Genomic DNA, 18,042 nt, shown 5'->3' with positions numbered 1-18,042 from the left:
ACTTGAGAGACTGTGGCTTTGCAGTCCCCAGGATTGAACAGTGGCCATGGAGGCCCCTCGTGGATCTAGCGTCGTGGACTCATCTGGCTGAGGTGCCCCCCCTTCCCTTCCCCCTGAGGTGCCTGTAGTTTTGCTGTCTGATGCCCCTGCAGTGTTCTCTCCAATGGATTCGGGTCTCCGGTGTGGGCTTTGCCCATGTGTTGAGGACCATTGGCCCACGTACAATGACTGTAAGCCAATTTTGACGGGACAATTTACACATGTGTATAGAGTTATTGGATGTTCGATTTACTTATTTACTTAGGCTTACAATATATTTGGTTTTCGATATCATATTTTTTTGTCTTTGCATTCTTCCGGGGGGTTTGGAGGGTGTCACTCTGAGTTGTTGCTCTGCATTGATGTGTAGGTAGTTGGGGGGGGGGGGGTCGCGTATGGGTGTGCTCGTAATCTTTTCTCCTCCCCCCTCCCCTGTGTCGTAGGTGCAGTACTCACCGATGTCTTCTGCGCCGGCGTTCGTGCTCCTGGTAGAGGAGCAGGTAGACAATAGCTGGTAGGATGTGTAATTCGGGTTCCATGCTGTCCAGATTCCTCGTGGAGTGTGTAGAGGTGAGCGTTTTCCCATTCGTAGTCTGTTTCTGCCGTGTTTTTATCGGCGGGGCTCCCGCCCCGGAAAAGGTGGCGGATTGGTGAGTTGTGATAGGGTGGGCGGTGCATTGTCTGCCGCCTGTCTGTTGGCGGTGACCGCCACGCTGTTTGTTTGTCCCGCCATGGCAGTCGGAGTGTTAAAGTGGCGGCCTGTGTTGGCGGTTCCCGCCAGGGTCAGAATTAAAAATTTTTTACCGCCTGCCTGTTGGCGGGTTGGCCGCCGCTTTAACACCGACCGCCAGGGTTGGAATGACCCCCATAGTGCACTTTACCGGGGACTTACTAGTAAATCAAATATACGAATCATGGATAAACCAATAACCAAATCAATTTACATAGGGAGAACTTGCGCTGTACCACTGAACTGCAGTGGTAAAGTGCGCAGAGACAATAAACCAGCAAAACAGATCTGAAAACAATAGGAGGAACAAAGCAAAACGTTTGGTGACAAACCTGCAAAAAGAGCAATTTCGAAAAACAACCATTTTAAATATATATTACAATTCAATGGTGAAATCAGATTGTTAATAAATGTTCAGTCAAAATAACATTTAGCAAGTTGGCTTTTCCTGCCTGATGTTCCTGGAAGTTCCTGGAAGCTAATGTGCATTGGCTCTCCAGCTTCTCCCAGACAGTGACTCCCTTGAATAGGTGTAATATGCCCCCTTCCCCCTGAGCAAATATGCTTACCTGAATGGGCAGAGATAACTCCTCTGAAATTCACAGAATATGCAGGGTGTTGACTGTTGGCATCCGTTTTTACTTTACCGTATCAAATCCTGCTTGTCAAGTCTGTTGAGCAACATTCAACACTTGGAACACATTTGAAAGGCGGAGAACAGGATGCCAAGACTGTACTTTTGTATCCACTGTTTGGTTGATAAAGGACCCTGCTTTTGTCCTACCATTTTCCTGTCTGGAAAATGCCCCCAAGTGTATATGGTTAACCCTGTTAGCTTTTTACTCCATTGGTTAGGGCATGGCTAGAAACCACCCCACTTCACTAGCTGGTTCCATTCATAAATGTTGCACCTCCAGTCACTCATACACAACACTTTCTCGATCTGAGGAAGATCAGAAGAGGGCTGGACCTGCAGTTTGTGACCTAAAGAGGGGCCTTGAAGGATTAGACCTGCTCCCTCTTGCACCAGGAAAAAAGTGCACTCCAAAGGTCAGTTGGCTGACCTCCTCTGTGCCTAGAAGTGGACAACAATATGTGGTTTCTTTCTGACAAATGCCTGTACCAGTGGACACAAAGGGGGTCATTCCGACGGCCGGGGACGGAGGAAGCACCGCCAACAGGCTGGCGGTGCTTCCGGGGCAATTCTGACCGCGGCGGTAAAGCCGCGGTCAGAAAAAGGAAACCGGCGGTTTCCCGCCGGTTTTCCCCTGCCCCAGGGAATCCTCCACGGCGGCGCTGCAAGCAGCGCCGCCATGGGGATTCCGACCCCCTTCCCGCCATCCTGGTCCTGGCGGTAAACACCGCCATGAGCAGGATGGCGGGAACGGGCGTCGTGGGGCCCCTGGGGGCCCCTGCACTGCCCATGCCACAGGCATGGGCAGTGCAGGGGCCCCCTAACAGGGCCCCACAATGATTTTCAGTGTCTGCCTAGCAGACACTGAAAATCGCGACGGGTGCCACTGCACCCGTCGCACACCAGCAACTCCGCCGGCTCCATTCGGAGCCGGCTTCATCGTTGCTGGGGCTTTCCCGCTGGGCGGGCGGGCGGCCTTTTGGCGGTCGCCCGCCCGCCCAGCGGGAAAGTCAGAATGACCGTCGCAGTCATTTGACCGCGGTACGGTCTTCTGCCGGTCTCCGCCCGGCGGGCGGCGCCCGCCGGGGTCGGAATGACCCCCAAAGTCTTTGTAATCAGATTGTACCAGTGTGCATATTTCTGAAATGGAATCTTATTATCACAAACCCAAAAAATAAATTCCACAAAACAGGGAGGTAATTAGGTCAGTGAGGAATCTGTGGTTAGACAGAGTTTCCACCAGAAAGAGCACTGCTGAAGGTAAGTAACTAGTTCTTCGGATGGATGCTTCTAACTGCAGATTCCATGCCTTTTGAATAGATAAGAAAGCAGAAACCAATGCCCCCTCACACCCTGTGGTGGTGGGTCTGTAGAATGACTCAGGCCATAACATTCTGTAGGATAGAATGGGTGAAATTCCCTTCCCGGCCAACCTAATTATCCAGTTAGCAGTGCTCTGTGAACTGACACCCACATAGCGACCCGGCAAATGCCCAAGACTAGCACTTTGTGCGCCAACGCTGTAGTAAGTCTTTGCTCTGGGGGCTGTTTCTTGCCCAATTCATAATAAGTTTTAATGCATAAAACAATCCATCTGGAGATTATTCATTTATGTACAGCTCTTTCCTTCTGTACCCCACAGACACCTACAAAGAAATAATCATCTAACCGATGTTCTCTGGCACAATTGATGCAAAAGCTCTCTTTGGGTCTAGTCTATGTCTCACCTACGTGGTCTTTCTTCCATCTTGGTTGAATTAGGTGGGATGATAGACTGGCCTATGTGGAAACACAAGCCAACATTTGTTAGGAATGCAGCTTTTGCACATGGAACTAGTTTCTCTGGGTAGAAGTTGCTGCATGGTGTCTGTATAGATATCGCTGTGAATTTACTTATGTGACAAGCTGACGTTATCGCTATGAAGAACGCAGTCTGCTGCTGTGCACTGGATGAAATACAGTGCACAAGAGGAAGGTAAGAACCAGATTGAGGTCACACTTGGGCATCAAAATCTGTGTTTGCAGGAAAATATGGGTCAGCCATTTAAGGGAACACATCACAACAGATAGGTTATCTAAAGAGATCAAGCAAATGTAACAACTAAAAAAGTAAATAGAAATTTTCAACGGTTGCCCCAGCAAGGCTTTCCTGGGGTACAGCAAGCAAAAAAGCCTGTAGAGGTTTGATATATTTGGGAGGAACACCATAAAACAAACCCATTTGAGAGTCCCAAATAGATTATTTTAGTCGAAGAATGCCTGGCTGCCCATATGCCTGTCTACTTCGTAAGGGACATCAAAAGTCTTCAACTCTCACCACTCAGTCTTCAAACATGGAGGTGTAAGTTGTGCTGGCCCCTGTAAGGTGTGAGTTGTTCAAGACCCTGCCCAGCTGCTGTGGCAGAAGATCCTCCCTAAGAGGTAGCTGGATTAGAGAACAATAGATCTTGGCCATAAGTTCTGGATACCGCACTCAATTGGCCAAATGTGGTGCCAATAGGAAGACTTGAGCCCAATCATTCCTGATCTTCTTAAGAAGTTTAGGTAGGAGAGTTAGAAGCAGGAAGGCGTACAGGAATCCCAAACTCCAATCCAAGTGAAAAGAGTGAGAACAGCCTTAGGAAAGCCAATGTACAAAAGCTTGGACACTGTACATTCTGTGCGGTGGCAGGAAGATTGAGTCGGGGTTCTCCCCATTGCTGGAAGACACCCTGTGACAACTCTGTTTGCAGCTATCATTCATGATCTGTTAGATCATCTAATTTTTGTCTGCCCTGGCATTTAAAGATCCTGCCAGGTGCTCAACAACCAGGGAGATACCCTGACTATTCATCCAGTTCCAAATGCACAGGGGCCTCTTGGGACAAGACCCATGACCCTATCCACCCTGTTTGTGACATTATCACCTGGCTGTAGTGTTTTTGTGAGAACCTGTACCCATCTCCCTTGATGGAAGTGAGGAATGCTTTCCCTGCCAGAATCGCTGGCATCCCCCGCAAGTTGATGTGTAGGTGGGTTTCCGCAGGAGACCAGAATCCTCTAATCTCATATATCCCAGGTGACTTCCCCAACCTAGCAACAATGCATTTTTCATGACCATTTGGTCTGGGTTGGGGTAGGGAGAGTGATCTGCCACTGTCCAATTGAGGCCCAGCAGCCAGCACTGCAGGTATTTTGCAGTCCCCTCCGACAACTGGATGGATTCTGAAAGATTCCCCTGATGCTGAGTTCACTGAGACTTCAGATCTAGTTCCCATATGTGTCACTTGGCGTGATGCCAGAAGTCAAAAGGCTAAGAAGCCTCAGAGCCACTCTCACTGAGACCCAGGTCAAAGGTTGAAACATTGGAGTCGTAGCCCAAATGTCCTGGATTTATTGAGTCAGCAGGACGGCTTGCTAGAGCATCATGTCTAGGATGTCTCCAATGAGGGACAGTCTCTGTGAAGGAATCATGTGTGACTTTGGCACATTGATGAAAAATCCCAGCGATGTCAACAGGATGGCTTTTGTCTGGAGGTGACCCACATTTGTCTAAGGCCAGCTCTCCTTCAACAGCCAGTCATTGACATATAGGAAGAATGGAATTTCCATCCTATGTAGGTGGGTAGCAACTACCACCATCACTTTAATGAACACCTGTGGTGCCCAGGGAACAATGAAAACTGAAAGTGTTAGTGTCTGACCTGAAATCACAGGTAATGACTCTGAGGCTTTAGGGCAGGGATGTAGAAATAAATATCCAGCAGATCCAACACCACCATCCGGTCGCATGGATCCACTGCAGATGGAACTTGGGCTATGGTGAGAATTTTGCGCTTGTTGTTCTTGAGGAAACCTTCAGAGGGTGAATGTTGAGAATAGGATGGAGGCCTCCATCCTTCAGGACCAAGAAGTGATGGGAATAACAATCAGACACAACCTCTCATGCTGGAACCCTCTCTTGAACATTTTCCGAGAGAGCGTGAAATTTCTATCACTGAACTGACTGAGTGGTATTGCAGTGGATGAGTCATATTTGGAGGAGTGGAGAGGAAGGGGAGGGCGTACTTATTTTGTACGGGTTGGAGCATTCATCTGTTTGGAAGTAAAAGCTGAAGTGAACTCTTACCAGGTAATCATGTGGCGCAAAAGGCAACAAATGCACCTTTAAGGCAACTGCAAAGGGTGAGGGCAGGGGTTTGGATAGTTTGTTGCCCCTGAGGGCCTGGACACTGGCAGCCAGATCTCCGGCCTTTGCCTCAAATTATTTGGGACACCTGTTGCTGCTGGGAAAGTATGAAGCACTCTGTGTTAGGGTTTCAATTGTTGTGAAAGTTAACATAAAAGTGGTGCAAGCCCAAGAGAGTGAGCTGTTGCTTTTCACTCCTTGAAGAGTTCCAGGGCATAGTCCACTTGTCTCCGAAGATGCATATACCATCAAATAGCATATCCATCAGGGATTGTTGGAGGTCACTAGAAAATTCTGTCAAACTGATCCAAATGTGGTGCTGAAGCACCACACTTGTTCTGACTGCCACACCCAAGAAATCAATAGTGTCCAGGCCCGGGTGAATTACTTACTTCCCAGCATCATGTCCACCCTGAATGACACACTGGAGGTTGGCCCTGAGATCTTCTGGGATTTCTGGCAACATCTCCACACCATGTCCCACAGCGCGTGCAAGCATTTCCCAGGATGCTCGAGTTCAGTGAACGAAGGACAAGGATAGTGGAGGAGAACATGCGTTTCACCAATGTTTTCATGAATTTTGCCACTATCCAGTGGAGTGATCAGAAATGCTTTTGTGTTCAGCCTGCTCGTAGATGCTTGAACTACCAGGCTTTCTGGTGTTGGGAGTCAGAGGAGAAAGGCAGGATCTTCTGTAGCAGGTCTGTGTCACCTTGCTGTCTGGCAGGCAAGAGCCTGGTTTTAACTGGTGCTGAGCAGTTTGTCAGTCAAAGCTTCATTAAATGGCAGGAGAGACTCCTGTGTTGTCTGTCCTGGTTGTAGGATCCCTGTAAGGACGTTGGTTTTGAACTCAGAAGTGGGAAATTAAGTCAAAGACCTCTGCTGCCCGCCTAATAACATTTGCAAAGAATGCAGACTCTTCAGTGGCTGTAGCTGTAGTAAGGGATTGAAGGCCGGTGTCAGATGAGGTATCGAGCCCACTGACAATTTTAGGACCAGGAAGAGGTTTTCGTCATCATAAACATGACTCATCATCATTGGGCTCAGGCAGGTCATACTGGAGAAAAAGAGTTTCTGAAGTCATTTCCAAGTCTGAAAGGATTATCGACTCTTGTTTTTGAGGCCCTGTGGTGACATATGGCATTCTGCTATCTGTTTTCGTGCCCTAACCTGACTGGGGGACCACATGGATCTTTAGGGGCCATAGGTGCTACACAGACATCTGATAGAGTTCGGGAAAGCCCCAATATGGCATCCCTGAATTTCTTGATCTGTTTCGGCATTGCAGATGGACCCATTAATGGGGGCTGCATTGTAACAAGGATTGGAACTGGTTACAAACACAGAGACTGAGTTTGCTGCCTAAAGGTACTTGGGGCACTGCACAACTTAATTTGGTAGAAGTGATGGGACGAAGAGGAGCTGTGCTTAGGCTTCCTATGCTTCTCTTTTAACTTACATAATGACTTACATCATGAAGAGGATTGGGCGTGAGATTGGCCTTGGGAATGAGAACGCATCAGTGTCCTCAAATTTGAACTGGATTGGGCCTTCCTAACTTTCCATTTGTGTTCTGCACATATAACTTGGCTTTGAGATCCTGGGCGGCCTTTTGATTCATCTTCGTTCACTTGTCACACATTATTGAATCTTTTTAGTATTGTGTCCCTAGTACACTGGAAAAATGCGTGAGAAACAAGTCTTTCAGGAATGATGAATTTGAGGAAACTAGCTCCAAATCCAGAAGGAACAGAAAGGAAGGAACTGATATTAGCATGTGAAGGAGGTCGGCTATGTAGGGGCCCCTACGTAACATCCGAGGCAGACAGATCTGACACTGAGCAGCACAATGCCACATAATGATGTGTGAGGAAATTGCCAAAGAAGATTCTTCAGATTCAGTCTGGCTCCTGGAGCTGTTCACAAGGTGAGAAATATGTGGTTTAAAATATCCTTCAGAAGGTTTATTTTGATAAAACAAAGTTTACAGCAGTCAGGCTACAAAGTGTAGGCTTAACGTCATGTTTACCTTGCACTGCAGTGGATAATGCAATAGGTGCTGCAGTCCACTGGTGGCACTTAACTTACACTCCCTGAGTGCACTTTCCGCACCATATACCAGGGACTTTTAGATAAGTTAAATGTGTCATTAAGGACTTAGCCAATTCAACCATGTTTAAAGGAAAGCACAGGCAATTCACCACTGCTTAGCGGGGATAAAGTGCACATAGTTATAAATCAAGCAAAAATATAGGGTCCGACAAAATGCAAAAATAATCTGCTGTGACCCCCACAGAAAAGGTGGATTTCCTACACAGGCCACCCACAAGCAATTGCTAGGGCAGACTAATAAATCTGTTGGTGGATTTCCCTGCTCAGGCGAGAGAACGTGGAAGCTTCACTGCTTTTGCAGTAGCAACTGTCTGTTCTATGCTCCTCTAAACCTACACTCCCCCGTCACCATATTCCCTAGACACTAACACTGTCCATGAGGACACCTCCTCTTTATCTGCAAACCTCACTTTTGAGACACCTACCTTAGCTAGCTCACAGATGAATCGTGGTAGGAGGACAGTACCCAATGACCAACAAGGTTATGTCTCCCAATCTGCCCCATAGGTCAAACTTCTGTCCTCAACTCAGGGCACGCTCTGCCCAAAAGGCTAACAACAAATTGAAGCCACTAACAGCAGCATCAAGAACCAGGTCCCTTGCCTTCAACTGCCAGGCGGAGGCTCCAACCTAGGGCATTGGGTAGGCCTCACTTCCCGCTGTGTTGTTTGCTTGAGTCCCTCACTTGCTCCTGAGGTCTATTTGACCTCTTAGGTTTCCCCGAATAGGAGGGCTACAACTTGAGGTTGCAGATACCCTCCTGCCACTCTTATTTCCACCATCTTAGAGGCAACACGCTAAAACTGGCTCCTGAGCTCAAAGTCTTTTCCCAGAGACTGAACATGTGGCTGGTAGTTGAGGACTTCCTGGGCAAACACACAGCCGCCCTCAAGGGTTACACACACTGGCAGTGTCATGTATGGGTCTGCTGCATGCCTCCTGTCCCCTGTCTCTGAGACAGTGCAGGCAGCACCTCCAGGTCAGAAGTGGCCTTACAGAGACTGTTTTGGGGTGCTCTCCTGTCAGAGCAGGTATCCCCTGCCCCTCTGGTCCTCCCACTGTGGATGGCATCCACCTCTTATTTGGGCCCTCCATTTAGGGACAGTACCGCTAGGAATCATTGATTTTGGGAACCCCTGGCAGACAGCCTTCCCGCTCTTTTCCTGCTAGTAGATCATTGCCAAGGAAGGGGCATCTGGGCACTGACAATGATCCCCAATGGGCAAATACCCCTGCCTAGGCTAAGAATGCTATGGCCATACAAGGGACATACTCCTGCCCTTGTGCTGAGTTACTCTAAAGACCTGTACTGGCAGATATTTTTCTGGAGAAACCAAGCTTGCTACTACTATGGTCTGGCTGGCACAGACATCTCGCAGATCCGTATAGGTGCTGAAAAGGCAGCTTTACTCCACATCCCATGGCTGGTTTATTTCTGTGACGCATAGAAAGCTTTTTATTGATGAAATACCTTTAAAGTAAAAAACAATTTTCATCTTCTCTGTAGACTTGGAATACTCGTGACCTGGCAATGACATGGACAAGGTATAGGCAAGGTTCAGGTTAGCGCTCCTGTAATGAGAGAGTAGAACCGAACACTCCCACTTTATCTTTCCAGATAATATGGGAAAATGCGAAAATCAAAGCTCTCATTCTTCGAGCGAGGATTGAAGTGAATCATTCCTTCGAGGGTGTGCTGCCTTTAAGTGTGATTTGGGCTTAATCATTCATTTAGAAGTACTGCATCATCCTCTAGGTGACAGCTTGGCTTAGTCCTTCCATTGGGGATGCTGTACCTTTCTCTAGATGATGGGTGGGTTTAATCTCACCTTTGAGGATGTTGTAGCCTCCTCCAGGTGAGGGCTAGAGCTAATTCCTCATGTAGGGGCTCTTGTATCCTCCTACATGTAAGGGGCGGATTATATCCTCCCTTTGGGGCGTTGAACGCTGTAGGAGAGGGATGACTGAATCTTATAGCTTGGTCATCTATACCCGTCACTAGGTTAGGACTGGGAGAGATCTTTGCTTTGGGAGACGTGATATGTCCTGCAGCCCCCTCGGCACTAGACTCCTTCCTGCAGTTGCCCCTGGTGTAGTAGGGACGATTGGAGTTGCCGATTTGTGACCTTTAAAAGGAGGAGGAGAGCACCCCCTCAGCACCAATACCCCCCTCTGAAATCTTGCACGGGTGGCCGAACTCGCCCCTGATAGGTGCAGACCGAGTGTGGGGTATTATTGATTACTGGCTCTTTCCTCGAGTGTTACTGTTGACGTCTTCAACAGCAAGCGGCTGACGGAAGGGTATTTACAGGGATCTTTTCTGTTCTTTTTGGAGCTAATGGCCTGGAACAATGCGCCTTTTTCGAAAACCACATTTCACCCCCGCCCTAAACGGAGCAGGCCGCTCTTGCTTGGATGCTTAAATCCTAGGCAAACAGGGTCACATTTCAAACACCTTCCTTAATCTTCCCTCTCTCCCTCCTGCGCTGAGTATTTAAGTCCGCGCGCCGGCGTTACTCTTACTAGTGGACTCTGCAGTGAGGGAAGAACTCAAAGAAAACTCCAAGATGAGCATCTCCGGTGTACTCTTGTTTCTGCCCCTGTTGGGACTCTGTTCAGGTATGATGGACACCGGTTTTATGTATACCTTTATTTGTTGTCTTAGATAGTGCCAACTCCAACCGATCGGGTTTCAGAGCGCTGAACTGTGCGAAAGAACAAGGCATACACGTTGATCAAGTATTGATTGCAATGCGCTGGCATAACACAGATTTTAAAAATTGTGCCAAAGAGGTCTTAATAGTTGTAAAGGTAAGTAAAATTGCAGAGCACATCATATAAACAGAAGGTTGGTGAGAGATTCAGGTCATCCTCGCAGAAAGCACAATGACAACAGCACAACGGCCTTAAAGTAGAAAAGAGACCAGAAAACGCGCTAAAAAACAGAAAAGTCATGTTTATGAGGCACAGTGTGGAGAAAGGGTCATTGTGAGAATAGTGAGCCTTGAGCCTCGGAATGACGTGTGGGGGGTGGGTTCCTCAGGGATGATACATATTATTGAATAAGGAGGCATTAAACCGAGAGCACAGTGAGGGGGAAGGCGTACAGGTGTACTGCGCCGCAGAGACAGCAGAATCTAACTGGGAGCAGGCATAGACCAGACAGCGAGAACAATAAACACAAGGCAGGTGTAAGCGGGGGTCTGCTATAAAGTGCAGCGCCTCCTACAGCAGAGTCTGAGGAAGGTTGGGCTGTGCAACGGGAGCAAGAATCACAATTACTTACAACGAGCCCCTCACTCACCATCAATTGATGGTGCACACAAGAAACATAAGGAGTTGGCTCTAAGGCTTAGATAATTTTATACAGTCTTAGGGTGCCAGACAGAGTCTAAAGTGAAAGGGACCCCGCATTTCTTCATGAGTCACCTGAATATTACAGCATCTGGCACACGAGCGGCCTCTGTTCTTTTGTAAACCCGTAGGAATGTTTTCTAATCTAGCTAGAAAGTGTTCTGAAGTATTTACATCTGTTACTATTAGGCATTGTACAAGAAACAGTGCATGTTTTGGTTTTATGTACATTTTGAACATGAGTGTAGATGCTTCCCATACTTTGTTCCTATTTCGCATCTTTTTTTCACTGCCTACTATGTGACCATCCTGCAGAAGGTCTCCTCGGTTTCCCTCTCCTCTCAGTTCTCCTGAGGGCCACCTCCCCCAGATCCGCCTGTGTGCCTAAGCTCTTCTAATGTTTGTCTCACTGACATTGTGTTAGTTTCTCCCTTAAGCCACTCTGGTGACTATCTCGCTAAGAGCAGCATGCCTACCTTCCTGAGGGAACCTCTTCTGTCTTTATCTGCGCTAGCAAGTCCAACATATACATTTCTCCCAAGCACTTCTAGGTTTGCCTTTGTGTCTTTTTCAACTAAGCACTTCATTGGCCTATTTCCCTCTTGTCACTTCTGTCTCCCACCCACTCCTAGAATGTCCACCAACCCATATCTCCCTCATTTGTATCTTCCCTTAGCTGATGTTTGTGCCCCCTCAAAGCACTCTTGGGTGTGTCTCTGTTTTATGCCCCCTCCATGTGTCCATTTCCCCAAGCCTTCTTGCCTTTTTGTCTTTACTCAGCACTTCCATCCTTCGCCATCCCAATAGACTCCTGCGTTGCTCGCTATCACATTCCTGTAAACCTGCCTCCTTAGCTCCAAGAAGGTGCATCTCCTCATAGCCTTCCCATGTACACACCCAGCTTGTAATCTCTGCCAGATCCTCCAATGTGTGTTGCCCCTGACAAGTTATGAGTATGTAACCCCTGAACCTCTTGTGTGTGTTTTCCAGACCTCAAGCCTCACTCAACATGAGTGAGCCTTACACATCTACCGGGGTCTGGTAGCGCACTCACACACGCAACAAGCATTGGCAAAGCCAATAGGTTTTGCCTATGCAAATTCGACTGACTTTGTCAATGTTTTTTTTTACATATTGCAGAGCAGTTAAAGTTAAAAGAAAAAAGCGCAATGACAGACAATCGTGAACTCTCCAGACAGCTTTCGTAGAGGGGGAGACAACAGCTTTTACCGTGCGAGCTAGAGACATAGCTTCCCTTCATTAAATAATTCAATAGCGATAATGCAAAATTTTGAGGCAGACCAGCTTGGGAACATAAATCAGATATTTTATAATTTTGTTACTTTGTTATTGCGCATTAAATTCGCCAAACAGACCATCTTGTGATAAGGTAGAGCAACAAAAACACGGTCTTCAAAACATACATAATTAAGTGCATTAATGTCAGTACTGCTGTTATAAGGACATTGGTGTGGACATAACAGTACTGTACATTAGGTTATTATGTGATAAGTCGTATGTATATAAAGTTAGGATTTCATTTCCTCATGTATAAATATGTATATATATTTAGAGTTGAGATAGAACAGAGTTAAATTAAGAGAAATCTATTTAATGTTCCACAATTTATAGTAGTACATTCCACTTACCTTAGAATGTTGGGGCTTGAGCCAACCCGGAGTTTGCAATAGAATGTTGAGTTTATGAAGATGAGTCAGTTGTGAGGAGTCTATTAATAAACAGCTCGACTTCAGCGTTCCGTGTGATTACTACAGTAATATACTTAAATTGGCGACGAGAGTGGGATACGAATTCTTTACCTAACTGTCACGAACGAAAAAAAAAAAAAAAAAATCTCTCTGGAGAACCTCAGCGTTGTGGTGCAGCGAGTTAACGGTGTCCGGGCATCAGCTGATGAGAGGAAATCCAAATTCGCTTGTGAAGTTCGCGCTACGTTTCCCTGACCAAAGCTGTAGTGTTGTGGTGCACTGCGTCAACGTGTGTCCGGGCAGCGGCTGTTGACAGAAAATCCGTCTTCACTTGTTGTTATTCCCGCTACGTTTCCCTGGCCTGATACGTTTCCCAGCTCAGCTGGGAGGTACTTGCGGCCACACGGTGGTGCTGTCGGCTTCCAGTAAGGAACTGAGCCGGCGATAGGAACTGAGCAGGTGAGGCAGCGCTGAGGCAACGTTAGTCTCAAGGTGAGACTGATTTGGATTCCTTGACGCTTGCATTAGAGGCAGCTTGGAAGACGAGCCGGTAGCGCTTGTTCGTAGTTTTTGTTAATACTGGGTCAGATTCTTCCGAAGAGTGCCAGCAGGAGAGTGTACTCGATCTTCTATCATTTCATTAGCAACTCAGACCACGAACGGGTGACGCTTTCTAAGGTTGCCGAGAGTTAACTCCTGACTGTCAAGAGCAGTGCAATTCACTGAGAGTTAACCTTTAACATTCCAGAGTAGTGTAATCCATTGAGAAACTTAAATGTGAAACTGTTTTATCTCAAAAATTTAAAACTTTGATGTAAATATTGTGTAAAATTTAAAACTTTGATGTAAATATTGTGTCCAGCGCCTAGTGTGTGTACAGAGCAAATAATTTGGGAAATAGAAAAAAAAAAAAGTATATTGAACATAAGTAAATTGGTAGACGAATCTAAAGTGCCTAAGAAATTTAAGTTAAGTTTATTTGCATATAGAAATATATAAATAGAACAAGGAGTACACATTGAGAAAAGTACGATTTGTAGTAACGAACCATGGCTGCAGCTAGTATGTCCCAACCTCCTCCTTTCTTAAATGATACTGGGGAACCCAGTTTACTATGGAAAGACTGGAGATGTTTATTTGAATCTTACCTCATAGCAATTGGCGGAGAAAAGTTTTCCTCACTAAGGAAACAACATATTCTACTACACAATCTAGGAGTACAGGGACGCAAAGTCTATGACAATTTAACAAAGTTTGGGGAGGATGAGGATGAAGTTGAGGAACTGGATGTGTATGAAGAGACTCTTAAAAAGCTGGAGAGACATTTTGGTGTAAAGGTAAATATAGTGTTGGAAAGACATACGTTTTTCAGTAGGATCCAGGGAAGGGATGAGAAAGTTTCGAGTTATATAGCTAGCCTAAGGGGTCTGGCTGCGACCTGCGATTTTGGTAATCTAGAAGACTCACTTATCAGAGACCAAATGGTGAGATGTACTAATAATAGCAAAGTACAGGAGAAACTGTTAATTATAAGTCCCTCCTTGAAAGAGGCTATAGAAGTAGCCAAAAGCATAGAACAGACAGCAGAATGCATAAAAGCCTTCAAAAACTCCACTCTGGGGGAAGAAGTAAAGGAAGTTAGAACAATAAATAATCAAGAAGACAAAGACTGTAGGAGTGGTGAAGAATTCACAATTCATGAAATCACCAGTAAGAAGAGTACCAATGGGAGTGTTAAGAACAGGTGCTATAGGTGCGGTAATGCTAAACATTTCGCTAACAGCTTAGAATGTCCAGCCCGAAATTGTATTTGCAGGAAATGCGGAAACAAAGGGCATTATGCGAGAGCATGTAGAAGAGAGAGAGATGAGAATTGTAGTAAGAAAATCGTACATAAGGTGGAAAATACTCAAGACAATCACAGCAAATTTGTATTACAAGTGAAAGAAAACAATGATAACACAGTTCCAAAGTCTACTTATCCGTCATGTGAAATAGACCTTAATGGAGAGAGTATAAGGGTTTTTGCTGATTCCTGTTCTCCATTTACATTTGTAAATTTTGATATCTTTGAAAGTAAGTTAAAAAACAAGGGGTATAAGCTACAACCAGCTGATATCTGTCCAGGTGGCTACAATAGTGATCCTATACCCCTGGAGGGAATGATGTCCATGCATATAACATTCAAGGGCAGATCGACTACAGGTAAAGTGTATTTTACAAAAAAGGGCTCAAATCTGTTAGGATGGGAGCATCAGCGAGATTTAGGTATACGTTTAGATCCAAACAGGGAGGAACCAGTAGTGCAGGTGGGGAATACAGAGAATGATTATACAGTGTGCAATGAGTTCCCAAGTCTTTTTGAAAATAAACTCGGTCGACTAGTAGACTATCAGCACAATATCATAGTTAAGGAGGGTGCGATTCCAATTGCACACAGGGCCAGACCGGTACCACTCATGTTACAAGAACCGCTGAAACTTGAACTGTGCCGCCTACAACGATTGGGAGTTATTGAAGCTATTGATAGTGCACTATGGGTTGCTCCGGTTGTGATTACTAAGAAGGCTGGAAGCCAGGGAATTCGAGTATGTGTAGATTTGAGAGACCTAAACGCTAATATTTGGGTAGAGAGATTCCCCTTACCGAAAATCAATGAAATGTTAAGCACAATGGGACCAGCCAAAATATTTAGTGTTTTGGATCTCTCATCAGCATATCACCAAGTAGAACTTCATCCATCCTCACGCTCTCTCACCTCATTTATTACACCATTTGGAGCTTACAGATACTGTAGAATGCCCTTTGGATTAGCCTCTGCTGCGGCTGTATTTCAACGCATCATGCAGAATATATTGAAGGGTATGGTTCACGTGTTGTGCTTCCAAGACGATGTGTTGCTATATGGCAACAGTAAAATGGAGCATGACGACACCCTAAGGAGTGTCCTTCAAGCTTTACACAAGGCAGGTATGACAATTAAGAGAGACAAATGTCAATTTGGAGTAACATCAGTGGAGTATCTAGGCCATAAAATTTCAGAAGAGGGAGTCAAACCTAAAAATGATCTGGTGAAAGCAGTAAATGAAGCTTTAGCTCCCTCAAACAAACAAGAACTTAGATCCTTTCTGGGCCTAGCCGAATATATGGCGAAATTTGTACGGAATTTTGCTATAATCACAGCTCCTTTAAGAACACTATTGAAGAAAGATACCCCATTCCAATGGAGTAGCGAATGCCAGCAAGCATTCTGCGACATTAAAGAAGCTATAAGTCATTCACCACACTTAGGAAAATTTGATCCTAAATTAAAAACGTATGTATCAACAGATGCTAGTGGCCAAGGATTAGGTGCAATGTTATATCAGAAATTGGATGGGCAAGAAAGGATTGTGGCTTTCGCCTCAAGAGCATTGAATGAGGCAGAAAGACGATACTCAACAATTGAAAGAGAAACATTGGCTTGCTTTTGGGCCGTAATTCATTTCAAATTCTTCTTGTGGGGTTTACCGTTTACAGTCAAAACTGACCACAAACCTTTGGTCAATGTATTCACCACTCAAGGCAGGGAACGTGCTACTCCACGGATAGCCAAATGGTTAATAGGTTTGGAAGGGTATAACTTTAAGGTGGAATATGTGCCGGGTGACAAAAACAACATAGCTGATTTTCTGTCTAGATCTACGGAACTTGACAGAGTAAACAGTAGAGATGCAGAACAAGAAAAGGAAGGGCAAGAAGGAGAAGCAATACTATGGATAGATCTTGCTAGCCTCACTCAAAAAGAGTGGATAGAGGAGACAGAAAAGGACCATACATTACAACTAATCAAGAATAAAATAATTAATGGGTGGCCTGATAAGGCAAAAGAGGTTGAAGAACCTTTAAAAGGGTATTGGAACATCAGACTTGAACTTCACATTTCAAATGACTTGGTAATGAGAGGTGAAAGAATTGTACCTCCATGTAGCCTATGGACCAAACTGATAGAACTTGCGCATGAGGGACATTTAGGCCGGAGTCTCACGAAAAACAAGCTCCGTGCCACGTACTGGTTCCCCCAAATGGACAGTGAAGTGGAGAGGATAGTACGGGATTGCTGGGCATGTGCCGCAAGTGATAAATCTTACTCTACACGTAAGGCTCCACTTTCTCCAGTGAATATTCCAGAGAAACTATGGGATAAGCTTGGTCTAGACATCTTAGGACCAATGTGTCATCTAGGGAATAAGGGTCAGTACATGTTTGTCTTGGTTGATTATCATTCCCACTGGACCATGTTCAAAATAGTTAGCCAAATAACCACGACTGAAGCTATTAAATTTCTGACAGAAGCGTTCAGGAGAGAAGGTATCCCTAGCACACTGTGACCGATAATGGTGTACAATTTACCTCGGACAACATGAAGGGATTCCTGAAAAAATGGGGAGTGTATCATTTTAGAACAGCGTTGTATAATCCAAAAGCCAATGGTTTAGTTGAAAGGATGAATAGAGTAATAAAAGAATGTATTCAAAGAGCCAAGGTATCAGGCATTCAAGGGGAAGAAGCATTGAATGAGATGCTGTGGTCGTATCATAATACACCGAATTCAGTCACGGGTTTGTCACCTTTCCAATCATTGAAGGGGAGGCAGCCTGGCACCAAATTAAATCCAAATTGGTTAAGAGGTGGTCAACATATTTGTGAACAAAGAAATGCATCTACAATGTGTTTTAAAAGAAATCAAAGAAAGTATGCAGAGTGGTACAATAAAAAATTTGGAACCAAAAACAGGTCATGGTATGTAGGCCAATGGGTGAAAATTCGACTCCCTAGATATAATCAGGATCGTGAGAGTAAGTTCTCTGATCCTGTTAAGATTAAAGAAGTGCATCGTAACGTAGTAAAACTTCAAGACGGTAGAGTATGGAGCATGGATCGCATTGTACCTTACCAAGGAAGTGGAGACAGGCATGGAGAAGAGTCGGAGATTGTGGACAATACTATACGAGTTCCGAATACTTCTCAGAGAAGTGCCAGTGCACGTGTCCGAAGATCTCCTTTATGGCAGAGAGACTATGTGCTTCCTTCGTAAGGAAAGGAGATATGTTATAAGGACATTGGTGTGGACATAACAGTACTGTACATTAGGTTATTATGTGATAAGTCGTATGTATATAAAGTTAGGATTTCATTTCCTCATGTATAAATATGTATATATATTTAGAGTTGAGATAGAACAGAGTTAAATTAAGAGAAATCTATTTAATGTTCCACAATTTATAGTAGTACATTCCACTTACCTTAGAATGTT

At 45.2% G+C, this 18,042-nt stretch overlaps 1 protein-coding gene across 1 annotated transcript in view; it reads left to right on the top strand.

Annotated features, from left to right (window-relative positions):
- The first annotated feature begins 10,219 nt into the window (after positions 1–10,219).
- The window catches only part of LOC138300115 (fish-egg lectin-like), a 63,175-nt gene continuing 55,352 nt past the window's right edge, over positions 10,220–18,042 (top strand). The window contains exon 1 of the mRNA XM_069239033.1: positions 10,220–10,302. Coding sequence (XP_069095134.1) covers positions 10,251–10,302 — 52 coding nt within the window. The 5' untranslated portion in view covers positions 10,220–10,250. The remainder of the gene's footprint in view (positions 10,303–18,042) is intronic.

The sequence above is a fragment of the Pleurodeles waltl genome, chromosome 6 (genome assembly GCF_031143425.1).
Source record: "Pleurodeles waltl isolate 20211129_DDA chromosome 6, aPleWal1.hap1.20221129, whole genome shotgun sequence".
Taxonomy (NCBI): Eukaryota; Metazoa; Chordata; class Amphibia; order Caudata; family Salamandridae; genus Pleurodeles; species Pleurodeles waltl.
The sequence above is the reverse complement of the archived record's forward strand: the minus strand, read 5'-3'. Positions and strand labels throughout refer to the sequence as shown.